Source organism: Carettochelys insculpta, chromosome 3 (genome assembly GCF_033958435.1).
Source record: "Carettochelys insculpta isolate YL-2023 chromosome 3, ASM3395843v1, whole genome shotgun sequence".
Taxonomy (NCBI): domain Eukaryota; kingdom Metazoa; phylum Chordata; order Testudines; family Carettochelyidae; genus Carettochelys; species Carettochelys insculpta.
In genome coordinates this window covers 82,167,165-82,181,437 of record NC_134139.1, presented here as the reverse complement: position 1 = coordinate 82,181,437, position 14,273 = coordinate 82,167,165, and the positions used below count along the sequence as shown (strand labels likewise).

The 14,273-nt window shown below is 39.0% G+C and overlaps 1 protein-coding gene across 13 annotated transcripts in view; it reads left to right on the top strand.

Moving 5' to 3' along the window:
- Positions 1–14,273, top strand: part of AFDN (afadin, adherens junction formation factor) — a 196,913-nt gene that overhangs the window by 104,338 nt on the left and 78,302 nt on the right. For all 13 annotated transcript variants that reach the window (XM_074990248.1, XM_074990249.1, XM_074990247.1 and 10 more), the window contains exons 9-10: positions 7,930–8,024; positions 10,223–10,485. In XM_074990248.1, the coding sequence (XP_074846349.1) occupies positions 7,930–8,024; positions 10,223–10,485 (358 nt within the window). The remainder of the gene's footprint in view (positions 1–7,929; positions 8,025–10,222; positions 10,486–14,273) is intronic.

The following is a 14,273-nucleotide window of genomic DNA, read 5'->3' as shown; positions in this document are numbered from 1 at the left end:
GAGGGGCATGGTGTGTTGCATACGGGACACCTCTGGAGGCTAATAAATTTGGTTTTAAGATGTGGCACTTCCACGCTGGCCTTTAATTGAACTTCCGAAATGGAGCTTGATGCTATAACTGTCAGGTAACAGTGATTATTGTAATCTCGATATTAATGCTCCCTAAATCAAGCTAATGGTATTTTATAGTGAAGATGGTCGCATAGTAATATCAAACTAACTGCCTTAAATTCGAATTTATCTTGTAGTGTAGATGTGGCCTTAGTTTAACAGGATTAGCTTAATCTCATCAACTACAGCTAAACAGAAGTAAGGGACGCTTCAATTGAAATTTGAAGTATCCGCACAGGGGTTTGTTTAACCAGTTAAGTTTATGATTAAATCTATGTATGGAACTGAAGCAGAAGAATATCAATGATAGGGAATAGTTTAGTAACACTTTACTAGAAGACCAAAAAGTCACAATGCCAGACTCCAGGAAGAAAACAAGTCATATTGGTTTAAAAAAAAACAAAAAACACTCTTTAGAGGGGGTGAAGACAGCCATGAAAAATGTATTACAAATGGAAGAAAGTGGAATTTGATAGTAATGAATCTAAATCAAAAAGAGAATTGTAGAAAATTTGAGAAGGAAAGCAAAGGGGCACAAGGAGAAACTGATGCCTAGAACAATTTAAAATCAATTAAGAGTAGCTTTTAAACATACTGTGATAGACCCCGGCCTGCAGCTGGGTACAGCAGCCTCATGGAAGGGGGAGAAGTTGGCAGCTCTGTGTGTGTGCCTTTGTTTCCCAGAGATTGAGGCTCTTCTAGCAGCAGCAGGCTAACCTAGCATCTGCTGCCAATTTAGCACCTGTGGCTAATTAAGGCTGGTGGAACCCTGCAAAAGGGTTTCCTTCAGGTAAGCACAGGAAAAGGAGATGGAGGACAGACAAGGAGTGTGGATGGAGGACTCCCAGGAGGAGAGCGCTGCAGTTACCTGAGGAAGGTACTGGGGAAGTGTCTGGTGGAAGTGGCCGAGGGAGGTGTACGCCTCTAGCCGCAGCTGCCTATGGTCCCTGGGCTGGAACCTGGAACCAGGTTCCCCAAGGGCCGCCCTAGAGGGCAGGAGGAGACTGGGCAGCCCCAGGGGTGAGAGTCTCTTCTGCTAATGACTGTATTTTGGACTGGCTCGTGGTGAGAGTGGCTTAGTGATGCTGTATCCCAAGCCTCTGCAAGAGCAGGAGGCAGATCAGGGCACAAAGAGGGCCTCTAAGGCTGCATTTTAAACCACCACTGAGTGCAGGGCCTGACAAGAAAAAGCCTGGGGCTTTGTCACAATATATTAGAAACGAGAAGAATCTTAATTGTATTACTCCCCTAATAAATGGAAGTAATAGACTTTATCGGTCATAATGGGACAAAAGCAAAATGTTGAATTAATATTTCTGTGCTGTATTTGGAGGAAAAACAGGTCATGTACTCACACAAATCCATCAATATCTCAAGAGGATGTTAAATAGAAGAGTCTAAGGTTAGATATTTTTGTGTGAGCAGGTGCAGATTACTTTCTTCCAAGATACCAAACAGTCCTGTGGCACCATAGCAACTACCAAATTCATTAGGTCACGAGCTTTTGTGGGTAAAACCCACTTGTCAAGGTATAGAATAACAGAAGGCACAAAAATTAGAGCTGGGGTAATAAATAATGAAGAGAATGAGTCCCTGATTCAGAATAATCTGAAGTATGAGGTAAACTGGATGCAGATCAGCAATATGCATTTTAATATGTAAAAATATAAATAATAAAAAAAAATATAGACCATACTTACAAAATAAGAGACTCTATGCTGGAAAATAGTGAATTCTGAAAAAGATTGCTAATCATAGTTTAGGGCTACATGGTGGGCGCTGTCTCGGGATATGGTGATATCCCAAAATAGCTGCCTGCATCCAAGAAACTCGCCCGTTGTTTCGAAACAGTTTTCGAGAGAACGGGCATGCTATCCTGGCGTTGCAGCATGCCTCAATGCAGGCAGGTGGGGTCGTTTAGAGAGCACCACATGGCAAAATAGCCTGTTTTGCAATCTATTTGACACAAACTACACAATGTGCATAGTGCAAATTACATAGCTTGTTTTGAGGTTGGGATGCTGTGTAGACGTGATCATTTGAACATAAGCTCCCAAGTTGATGCTGTGCCCTGAAAGACTAATGCAGTCTAAACAGGAATCGAGTAGGTTTGAAGAGGTTATTTTATTTCTATAATTGGTATTGGTGCAGCTGGTACTGGAATACTTTGTCTCCACAATTCAAAAAGGATGTTGATAAGTAAGGGAGAGTTCAGAGGAGAGCCATGAGAGAGATTAAATAACTAGAAGGTCATCATTTTAGCGAGATTCAGGTGCTTAATCTAGTTATCTTAATTAAGTAAAGGTTAAGGGTGATCTGACTGCATTCTGTAAGAACATCCATGGAGAGCAAGTATTGGTAATTGGCTGTCTTATTGTAGAAAGATACAAGAAGATCCAATGTCTGCCAGTTGAAGGTGGAGCTAAGGTGTAAGTTCTTAACAGTGAAAGTAATTCACTGTTGGAACAACTTAGCAAGAGTCTTGGTGGATTTTCTGTTGCTGAAGATTTTTATATCATGTTTGGATGTTTTTTCTAAAAGATCTGCTTTGGAAGTTGTCTGACTCTTGTTTGTACAAGAGGTTAAACAAGATGATCACAGTGGTCCCTTTTGATCTTGGAATGTATGACTCAAAGTAAGCCGGCCTGGTTTCAATGGATGTGCATGTCCCATATGCCTTCTATGCTGGTTTAACTAAATTAGTTTAAAATTACACCTTTAGATAAACAGGTGCTGTTCTATGCATAGGTAGCTAAATCATAATCTACACCTATCCAGAGTATGTAATAGTGAATGGTAGTATGCTTTGTTGCAAGAGTTTGCTTTCCTCAGATTTATGTTACATGTGTAATAACTTTGAATTGGTACAGTTATGAAAGAGGCTAGATCAGTGGTGCATTTCACCAGTTTCTGTAGCATGGCGAAATGTATGAAATTTTAAATCAAAACTTATTTTGCAAAACCAATATTGTATGAAGTTCTGTCTTTCATTTAGCATTTTAAAGCTAAAAGTTCAGTGATAAAACTGTAGGAAACTAGTTCCTCATATGTCAGTGTCTTGTCTCTCCGTTCTTATAACAGAAGTTTCTGTGGTGGGCGTTGTTGTGGGGTTTTGGTTTATCTGCATAGTACATATTTTATTACAACTAGAGTTGATCAGGGTGGAATTTGATCTTGTCAAAAACAAAACCAATATTTTGAAAATTTCTGATGATTCAGGGACTAAAAATAAAATAAAATAAAGCAACCACTGAAACATTGTCTCTCTGAATCTAAATAATGCTCCCAAGATGCTTGATAAAATTATGTGGATTTGATGTGTTTTGTGAAACTTTTCAGGGTCAACAAATCAGTATTTCCAACAAAATGATTTCATCAGCAAATTTCCATCTATCTCTAATCACAACTTCATCTTGTTAGGCAGTATGTTGGCAAATCCAAAATCTTCATAAACTCTTCCCAGGAAGGTATTAGGTAGCAGGATCACCTTTTGCAGTATTCTATTATTGTAATTATAGATGTTTGTGGGAACTGTTTAGGAATGTGTGTATGCAAATACAAATCTTAGAAGAAATTAATACTATTTAAATAAGTTAGAGATACATTTGAAATGTGTAAAATAAAAAAAAAAAAGTCCTTTACACAGTGATCTAAACAGTTTGAGCCACATAAAAATCAGGGCTAAATTCATCTCTCTTCCTAAGGTAAAAGCACTGTTCCCAATAATGCATTTCTCTCTGGGAAGTTGACAGCATTTTAAAGTTCAGACTTCCAAGGGAAATGATCGTTTTAAAATTAGAATCCTGCCAAATATTTTCTTTAAATCTCAAATGTGTAATTCCTCTGTGATATGCGTGCACCATCTGCCTTTCTCCCAAACAAACAACAAAAAACCTGCGCAATCTGAGATGAGCCATAGTTTCATTCTGGACCCAGGGACAAGTTTAAAGTTTGATCTTTAATGTATTAGGGAAAGGAATAGCTTGCTTAAACTGTAAGCTTTGGGGTGGGGGGCAAAGACTATTTTTATATGTAAACAAGACCTAGCCAATTGTAATAATTAACACCAGTGCAATGGGAGTGTTGCAAGGTTTCTAGTGAGAAATGCTGTATGTGCTTGCTTCTTTCTGTCTTTCAAAAACCCGGAGTTGCAGACCTTAATATTGTGGAACTGTGATGAATGGAAAGGTATTCTTCAGAGGATCCTAAAGTTTTACTAATTGTAGTTTTCTGTCCTGGTGCACCCTGTAAACTTATCTCTGGGATAAATAAGACACCTGTGTTGGTGAATGAGTTGAAAAATACTGTTTTTTTTAAAGCTGTAATATATGGCCTATTTGTAGTTTTATAAAAGGTTTTATTGGCTTGGACACTCAATGAGCAATGACCGCCTCAGATATATAGGTGACAAAAGCTTTGCAACTCCATATGTTGTATTTATGTGCACAATTATGTTTTATGATGCATATATCTATATGGAGAATACCCAATGGTGTGATATAAGGTTTTACTAGAACAAGTGTGATAAGAGATCACTATTCACAGGATAGAGAATCATGAATGAAGATGCAGTTTATCCCAAGCAAGTGCCTGTGATTGTGCCATTCTATCATGTATCTTTATTACATACATAACAGAAGAATTATTTTAGGGGTTTATTACTTGGGATCCTTTTTCATATCTCAGGTGTGTTTGTTAAAATTACTGAAATTCTATCTGCAGGTAAAGTCAGCACCAAACTTACATTAACTTCAGTGGCACTAGGATTTCATCCGGAGTCCAACTGCAGAAGGCTCAGAGGGGACTGTAACCCCTTTTACATAAACTAGCACTGCAGAATATTGATTTTTATTGGTCTTGAAAACTGTGTTGTTTTTAGGCGTGGCATAATTACCACTAGTGCAGAAATGAACCTTGCATCTTTAGGGTCTTAGGTGTAATTTGGCTTTGGAGTGGTGGGGATTCTGTGTTTTGGGAGGAGAAGGAAGTACGTAGGTTTAAAAACAACTTACCTGTTTTGAATTTTGTAATGTAAAAATAAGTCCTTGTAGGGACATATTAATGGGTAGAGTGCAGGTGACATGATCAAAAGTGTGTATGATAAATCATCCTGTCTGATATATAGCACATGGATGTTTCCTCCACATTTTTTATGAGTGTAAAGAATTGTTTTCTAGCTCTGTAAATTAGTATAAATTGATACCTAGAGTTTTTCTTTAAACACCTGATAAAGAAATTTTAGGTATTTGTATATTTGCTGTTTTCTAGTTCATTTAAATAAATAAAATGTGCAGCCTTCAGAATTACTGTATTTACCACAGTTAACATAGTACATTTCAATAGGATGCACTGACTTGAGTTGTTTGTTCCTGATATCAAACATATGGGTAGATTTTTGCCTGTTGGGCATACCACGTTTAAAGGAACGTAAAAGGTAGATGAATATTCTCTCAGTCTTAGTACATTGTCTTGTTTCTCTGCTATTTGCTGTTTCTCTCATCTACTGTAACATTATTTTTCTCGTCTCCATTATCACTTCTCTTGTCATGTCTTCCTTTCTTTGGTCTGTATCTGGCTGTCATCAGCTGCTCTGCTGTATGTTTAGGCAAATTAATATTCTTTACAGTACAGCACTGATAGTTTTTCAAAGATGCAAATATTTGTGAACTTTGTGGACAGTGCAGTGGTATAATGAATGAAAAGCAGCTAGGATGAGGAGAGCAACATAAGAGCACTTCACTTGCAGGTTCATCTTAAGGATGTGGGCTTCTAAAGCAGACACATATTCAGTGGTCTGCTCGTAAGGAAGAACTTGCATATGAAGAGAAACTTGAAAGCAAATGAGATTTGTTTACCTTTAAAAGGAGATGGCTAAAGGGAATGCCATAAAAGTATTGAGTGGTAAAGAGAAAGTGAATCAGGTGCTTCTGTTCTCTGTTTCATGATGCACAAATAGGGATGTTGTATTAGATTGAAAGGTAGCGCTTTCAAATCTGGTAAAAGGAAATAGTGTCTCTACACAAAGAATAGTTAGACTATAGAATGTATTGCCACAAAACGTGTGAAGTTTTGAGAATGAGAACAAAAAATGAGCACGATTTCCTGCTTCAGTGCTTAAACCAATATTTATTAGAGATAGGAGGATGAAGGTTATCGACTCAAACCTGCCTACAATGGGGCTTCTTGCAGCTTTCTCTGAAGCGTCCAAAGTTGGTTGCTGTTGGAGACAGAATACTGGGCTAAATGGGTTTTGGGTCGATCTAGTCTGGCAGTATATGTGTTCTACACAGAGCTCTAAAAATATAAGTTAACAAAAGTTTAGGAGTCAGGAGCAATTTCCTTCTTTAAAGGCTTTCAGGCATCTTGAGTTAAGCTGTAGAATTTAGCTCTGGATTATCAATAAACTATAAATTTCTGGCTGATCGGAATATTGTGATACTAATCATGATGTCAAAGAAAGTGGATAGACATTGTCTACCTCCTTGTTTTTAGATCCTCAAGCATGCATACATTTTGATTGCTATAAAAACTGTGTAATTGGGTTGTTTAAATGATACACATTCTAAATGCACAACTGTTGCTTAAATTGAGTTGCAGTACAATGATTTTGTGAGATTTCCATTCTCTTTTGACCCTGTGAAGATCCCATATGTATTGGCTTTCATTTTAGCAGACAAGGTTACCACTATCCTATTGAGGAAAACATTTCTACATATGCTGCAATTGGAATCAACTCCTCTAGTATGTGTGCGCAGACTAAAACTAACCTAATTGGTATGCTGTTTTTAGACAACAGTATTTTTCATCTCTTGACCAGCTATGTTCCATTTTAGATATCAAACATAGAGATTCTGAACTTCTGAACTTTCCTGAGTGGGGAAAATAATGTGCTGTTTTCATTGACATTAAAAGCTGTAATACCTACCTATAAAACTCACGTTTGTATGTGTGCGCCTGAAAATTAGTGGTAGATGGCTAGAAGAGTTCTTCCTCGTAGTATTTCTTACTAGAGTGAGTGTGTGTGTGTGTGCATGCGTGTGCATACAGGCATAGTTTTCTTTGGAGAGAATGAGTAGTAGGAGTTAGTGAATACATTTTAAAGAGTATAATATTCTTAGGGTCTCCAGTTGCTCTTTTGTTTCTGGTTCAGTTTCCTCAAGGTCAAAATCTAAGTAGCTTGAACTGAAGATAAACTCACATGGAACACTGCTTCATTCATAGTTCTCTAAGAATATATCTTAATTGTCATTTCTCTTCTGGGTGAAGGAGCAAGAGAGTTTTTACAAAAAAAAGTCTTTTCCCCCATTTTTACTTGTTTCAGCATCTGGTATAAAGGGAAAAGAGTTGGTCACCTGGGCTACCTGGTACAGTGATGAAGTTATTGATGACAATATACGTTTTGGTAGAAGTGCTGTGATAGTACCTATATCTGTGCTGCTGACATTAGCATATTTTACACAACTATTTTTAAAATCCATATTTTTTTTTCTGTTAGTATATAACAGAAACTTGAGGAAAACGTCTTTCTACTATAAGATGCCACTTAATTACAAATGGAAATAAAAAAGCTCTAAGGAAAATAGTTACTTAAAACCATTTTCTATTACATGGGCTTTTCTCTTTACCATCCATATTATCTTTTTATGCACAAAAACTTTACCAACTCTTCAGTTGCTCTTTTTAATGGAGTTTAAGGATGCATTAGATTAATTTTTGGTTAACATTAATTCAGAATTAGATGTTTTGAGTGTTGTAATATTAATTAGAAGTAATCAAGCTATAATATTTTAAATGAAGTGTTTTATACTTACCCCACAGATGGCTCTGACTCTAGAGATAAGCCAAAACTCTATCGTCTACAATTAAGTGTCACTGAAGTTGGAACAGAAAAATTTGATGACAATTCCATCCAGGTGAGGAAAAACGCATCCTCAAGTGGAAGAGCTGATCTGAACTTCAGCCAGTCACATGTGTAATCATGGGAACTAGCTGAGTTCACTGAAGACCATAACTATTTAATAATTTAACCCTCTGAGCATAGGCCCCAGGCTTTCCTGTTAATATGCATTATGCAAAATGCACTTTAAAACCCACCACTCTGTCCCTACCAATTTGCTTCATCCTGATGTTATCTGGCCACACTGACTTAGCCTTACAAGTCAGAAGGGCGGATAAATCTAAGTGCAAACAAAAATGGTTATCTTTTGATCAGAATACATGGGTTTTTTTGTGTTCTTTTTTCTGTTCTGCATAAATAAGGACCCAAAGGCTTGATTATTTAAACACAAAAATGAATAGTCCATTGAGGAAATATTCCTAATCTTACACTAGTTACTTGTTTGGCTGCAACTATTTTGGTGTCCAAGTGTCTCACATTTTTAAATGCATTTATCCTCACAACAACCCCGCCATCTAGAGAAGTACTGAGGAACTGAGGCACAGAAAGACTGTAGCTTGCCTTAGGTCACACACAATGTTTGTGGTTGAAGAATGTTTCATGTCTTGGACTTACCTCCCTTACCATCCATTCTTCTCCACTTTACTGGTATTGTAAGTACTTCCTGGTTCAAGTCTTACTATAAAAGGAATCAGGTGTTGCTATGAGTACTTTTTTCACCCTCTTGAAAATTACTGGAATTCACAGATCCTGGGTTTTAGGTACCTAAGATTCCTATAAAATTAACAGAGATAGAAGTGCCTGGGAAGTGGGAATCCATAAAAGCCTGCTAATTGGGGAGTTACCCAAGGCCTATCCTCCTCTTGGAGTTTCATGGCAAAATCCAGGCTATGGGGAAATGCCTATCTTTTCTAGTGATCCAGAGTTGGGAACCTCTGAGTCAGGAAGCACAAGCATACAAACGGTTTCTTGCAAGTTCGGCAGAGATACCTGCCTAATTCCACACTAACAGCTGCAGGAGAGAGACCTCCTTTAACGTAGTGATTAGGATGATCTCAAAGATGAGCCCCCTTTTCATTGCTCCCTGCTGCCTGATGAGAAAGCATTTGACGGGGATCTACCATGTCTCATTGGTCTATGGGGTGGCCTTGAAGTGGACCTTTGTTTCCCTTGTTGAGGCCATTTCACTTCAATTAAATATTATTTGGGTTGGAAACCATGAGACTCGCTCTCCATAGTCTAGTGACTAGAGCATTCATAAGAGAGTTATTAGATCCCTGTTCAAATTTCTTCAAAGAAGAGGAAATTTAAAAATCTTCCTATCCCAGGTGATTAACCGCTGGGCTAAGGGTTGTAAGGGAGGCAGGCCTTCTCACTCTTGTGTCTCTCTCATGTGGAGTTAGGCATGCTCAAACGCAAGACCTCATAGGCAAGATACTGGGGACAGTGCTTATCGCTCCTTGGTTTCCAAATTGTGCTGGGTTTGCAGTGTTACGCAGTTGTGTGTGCCTGCTCAGGGGCAGAAACTTAAGCAGCCAAGGGACTTCTACAGCCAAAATTTAGGCAACAAAGAAGCCCTAGGCAGTTATTTTTGGAACACAATGGTTCCTAAAATTCTAACTTAATCTCTTCAATCCCTCTTTCTGCATCTTGCAGCAGTTATAGGTACAGGTTGTAGCTCCCTGGTCCCGTACACTCGGGACCGCAGTGGTCCTCAGTGAGGGATTTTGCTGCACCACAGGTGGTTAATACCTTCTGGTCCCTGGCTGCCCCCACTGGCTTGATTCAGCTTGTTGCTGCAGTGTGGTGTTTTTCCCCAACCCCATCTTTGTGTGGGACAGCTGTGGGCTGCTGGGCTGCTGGAAGGACAGTTTGACTTGCCCTCCTTCCCCAGCCAGGAGCATCCATCATACTGCCAGACAAGATGATGTTGTCAGACCAGAGAGTGCTAATTTTCAGAGGTGCAGCCTGTAGTATTTTTATTGCAAAACAATCTATTAGTACATTTTGAGTGGAAATGCATAAAATATTCTGCAAAACCATGATTGATTGTCTTCAGTACTGACTAGGATAAAGTTGATGCTATAACTGATAAATTTCTAATGAACATTCAGAGGCAGAAGTAAAACTATAGCAGTTTACTGCATTTAAGATGAAAATTGTGGTTCACAGTTATGCTTTGTTGGATAAATCTAGAACTGTTTCTATTTCCAGTTGTTTGGTCCAGGAATTCAGCCTCATCACTGTGACCTCACCAATATGGATGGAGTTGTTACTGTTACACCAAGAAGTATTGATGCTGAGACTTATGTAGAAGGTCAGCGTATTTCAGAGACTACCATGCTGCAAAGTGGCATGAAGGTTCAGTTTGGATCATCTCATGTATTTAAATTTGTGGATCCCAGTCAGGACCACATTATTCCTAAAAGAACGCTAGATGCAGGTCTCATGATCAAAGGGCCCAGGCACAAAACTGGGTGAGTACACAGCCATATTTTTGGCATAAAAAAATATAGAGCCATGAAAGTAATATTTTGTGTAAGACTGTCAGGCTGAGTGGCCACTCTTAATTGTTCTAATGTATAGTAGAAATAAATATTATAATAGTTTAGCTCCACCTTGTGAAGTTTTTAGGATTTGCAATAATGATACAAGTGTGTATTTCTTATGACAATGATTCACCAGTCCAAAATGAAGAGGAGAGAAAAGAAAATTTATTGTAATCCTAGAATCCTACCACATTTCTCGGCAGCTCAGTCAAACAATAAGAGCATAAAGCATTTGTTTACCTTATATAGCGAATCTGGTTCACTAATTTCCCATGCTATTCTTTTGCCTTAAACAGTAATTTCTGAAGTTTCTTTAGACTGGATGTGAATAAACAAAACAGAAAGACGTAATGTAGGTGCATCTCTGCTGTTTGTTGATTAAAATCCAAGTGCATTTTATCTACAGCTACTAAAGTATCTGGATTTCTGTCTCAGACCTGAAAATGGGTGATTGCAAAACTCCATTTCAGGTTTATCAAGAATAGGGAGCCCAATATTTTACCTTATGCCTTGTCTTCCAAATATGTTAACAGTAGCTCCTCCTTACTTTTGTGCCAAGATTCTTGCAGTTCAGAGTTTCCCTGTCATTTATGGTCATGTTATTTTGATGAAGTATTAAAACCTATATTAGATATGAAGGTTACTCCTGCCTAGCCTTAAGGCGTCATGTACATTGTGAAGGGAAATATGCAGAGAGCCACAGATGAGACAAAACTACTTGGAAGATGTAAAATATTATTTGTTCTCTTGTTTTATGGGTCCAAAGGAAACTACTAGAATAGGATGTTCTGGGGTGAAGAAACAGGCGTAGAAGCGGATGGTGTAAGAAATTATCCACTGTGGAAACATTGGTTGAGAAAAGACGTGCTATGTTGCCATTGAATTACCAGTTAATTTTTAAATCTATACATTTACTTCAGTCATTTTCCTATTCTGGATTTTTGTTTTACAACTCAAAATACATCTTCTGGGAGGTTAAAAGTGTGTGCATTCAGTGTAAGAACCAAAAGAGAATTTTGCAAAAGCTATTTTTCTTTGACCTTCATTATGAATAAAATGTTAATCCTTCATACTCACTGGTACAGAATCAGTCAATGGATTTCTGTCCCTTTTTTTCCCCCTTGTGTCTGAGGAAATCATGGTGTACTCTTGAAGTACACATTACAGGTGTTACATTTCTTTCAAAGTGCAATGCACCCAACTATCAACTCTTGGAAAGGCCCATGTTTGTAAATTTGTATTATTTAACACAAAAATTCACAGTCCAAAGATGGAACAGTTTGTGTGTGGGGAGAGAGTTCCTTTCCTTGGCAAGCATTCAGAAAGATAATCATAATAAGAGAGCAAAGAGAAAAAGTGTGCATGTTCCCTTTTTAAACTTGTACACATTGTTTAACTTATGCAATTAAAATTGTTCTTCAGCTAACTAAACCACTGGTAAAATCTACTGTAAATGATAATTCTATGTTATGATCTGAGGAGTGACGTTAACTAAAAAACCTATTATAGTATTTGAAATGCAGATTCTTTTTCACAGACTGTTATACTGATTGTGTATTGACTCCTCTCTGAGATCTGTTGTGTATTTTCTCAGTTCAGATCAGACCAAAAGTCTAAAGTTGTTAGTGGCCTCTCTTTCTTTACCCAAATGTTGCAATAATTGGAACATAGTACCTCTTTTTGTGATTTGGGTAGCTGTGCCGAGGCCCACAAATATCAGTTGTAATGTGTATCCTCAGAGTCTGTGTTGGAATACTGCTGCAAAAGAAACCTTTTGCATGTAATGAGTGGAGCCCTACCAAATTCATGGCAGTGAAAAATGAGTCTTGGACTGTGAAACTGGTGTTGTATGTACCTTTAGCCTACGCTACACGGATTTCACAAGGGGAGGCCAACATTTTTCAAATTGGGGGTCCTGACTCAACGGGATGTTGTGGGGGGTTGGGGGGATGCAAAGGGGAGGGTCATAAGGTTATTTTAGGCAGGGCACATTATTGCCACCCTTCTGTACTGACTTCAGAGGTGAGCAGATGGGGAGTGACAGCTGCTAGATGGGAGCACAGCTCTGAAGGTTACACCTCACCAGCAGCAGTGCAGAAGTCAGGGGTCCCTACCATACTACCCTTCTCCATTGCCGCTGGCAGTAGGGCTGCCTTCAGAAAGCACCTGCTGCTCTTCAGCTGCTCAGCTCTGAAGACAGTACACCAACTTCCCCCCATAATGAACTTGCACCTCCTGCCCCAACTCCTCTTTGGGTCAGGGCCAAATTTAAATGCTGAAAATGTGAAATTTACAGTTTTTAAAATCCAGTGACCATGAAATTGGCTAAAATGGACAGTGAATTTGGTTGGTCCCTAGCAAAGCGGTCAGCCAAAATACAGACAAGTTTATATTTTCATTTGCTTCAAACTCCCAAATTTTGTCATCCTGCTTACTCCCATTGGTAATGCTTCAAGGAGAGATTTGTTGCCAGGAAATATGATAAGGTGGTGGAAGGTAGGACCCCATGTTTGGTAGTAATCAGATCTTTGATAGTTCATGGATATTCTTCATTGAAGAATTAAAGTTTGTAACAGTGTTATCAAAACTCAGAGAGATTTAGTTGTTCTCTGTCCTGTGGTCATGTAAAGGCTTCCATTTTAGGTGTGTAGCCTTTTTAATCTATCAGTAGGCAAAAGCTAAGAATTGGTGTTCAGGTTCATTTGTCCAAATTAGTCCAGGTGTAGCTGACCATGGAAGCTCTCTGCAGGCTGCTTTGCTAGAACACAACAAATTGTAATACAGTGATAGATAGGCCAGGCTCTCTAGGCTTCAAGAAGTGTTGCACTTCCAGGGAGGTGGCTGGGGGCAAGCACTCCCAGTGCATTTGCCTCAGTGGGGCCAAAGCCAGTTGAAGTGTTCTCTCTGCCAGCAATTCTGACTGAGAGTCTACAAATTCATGCCCAGTGGCTAAACCATCTTTCTGACACAACTGCCAGCACCATCTCCATGGTTGTGGTGAAAAGACAGGAATCATAGCACCACCTATTAGGATTTCTGGATGGAGGCATGCACCATGGTAAAGCATCTCCCCTCTGAGGGAGTGAAGCTCTTCACCAAGAAGGCTGAAGCCTTTCTCCATTCATTGAAGGATTCCAGGGCTACTCCTGGGTTTCTGGGAAATCTCCATGCCAAGTTAAATGACACGTTTCAGCTCTCAGTACCAGCACAGGCCTTATTCAGCCTGATTCTTGTCACAGTGGAACTGTTGAGCCCCATTGGAAAAGAAGGTTCTCAAAGAGAAAACCATTAGGCTTCCAATCCTTGACCCAACTGCCTGACCCTTAACTCTTTCGATGCGAAGGTCAGAGCTCTTCAAGGACACTCCCCCGGTATTTTCTGAGGATGTGCCTGTTTGGCCACTGTTTGGCAGTATTCTGCAGTGTCTGAGTGCGCATCATCTAGGACATATCTGTCTGAAACATCATCAGATCTGGATATTCCATATATTTCACGTACATGTGTCCTCTACAACACCTTTTTCCGTCATCCCTTTTCAGGAACCTTTGTCATGAGAGTCTACTTGTGTTTGGGGTAAAGACCGCTTCCTGCAGTTAGATGCCATAGAACCAGTTCCTCAACATGTATGAGGCAAGAGGTTCCACTCTTGTTGCTTCCTAATAACTAAATGGAAAAGAGATTGGAAACCCATCCTGACCCTCAGAGCTCTCCTACTA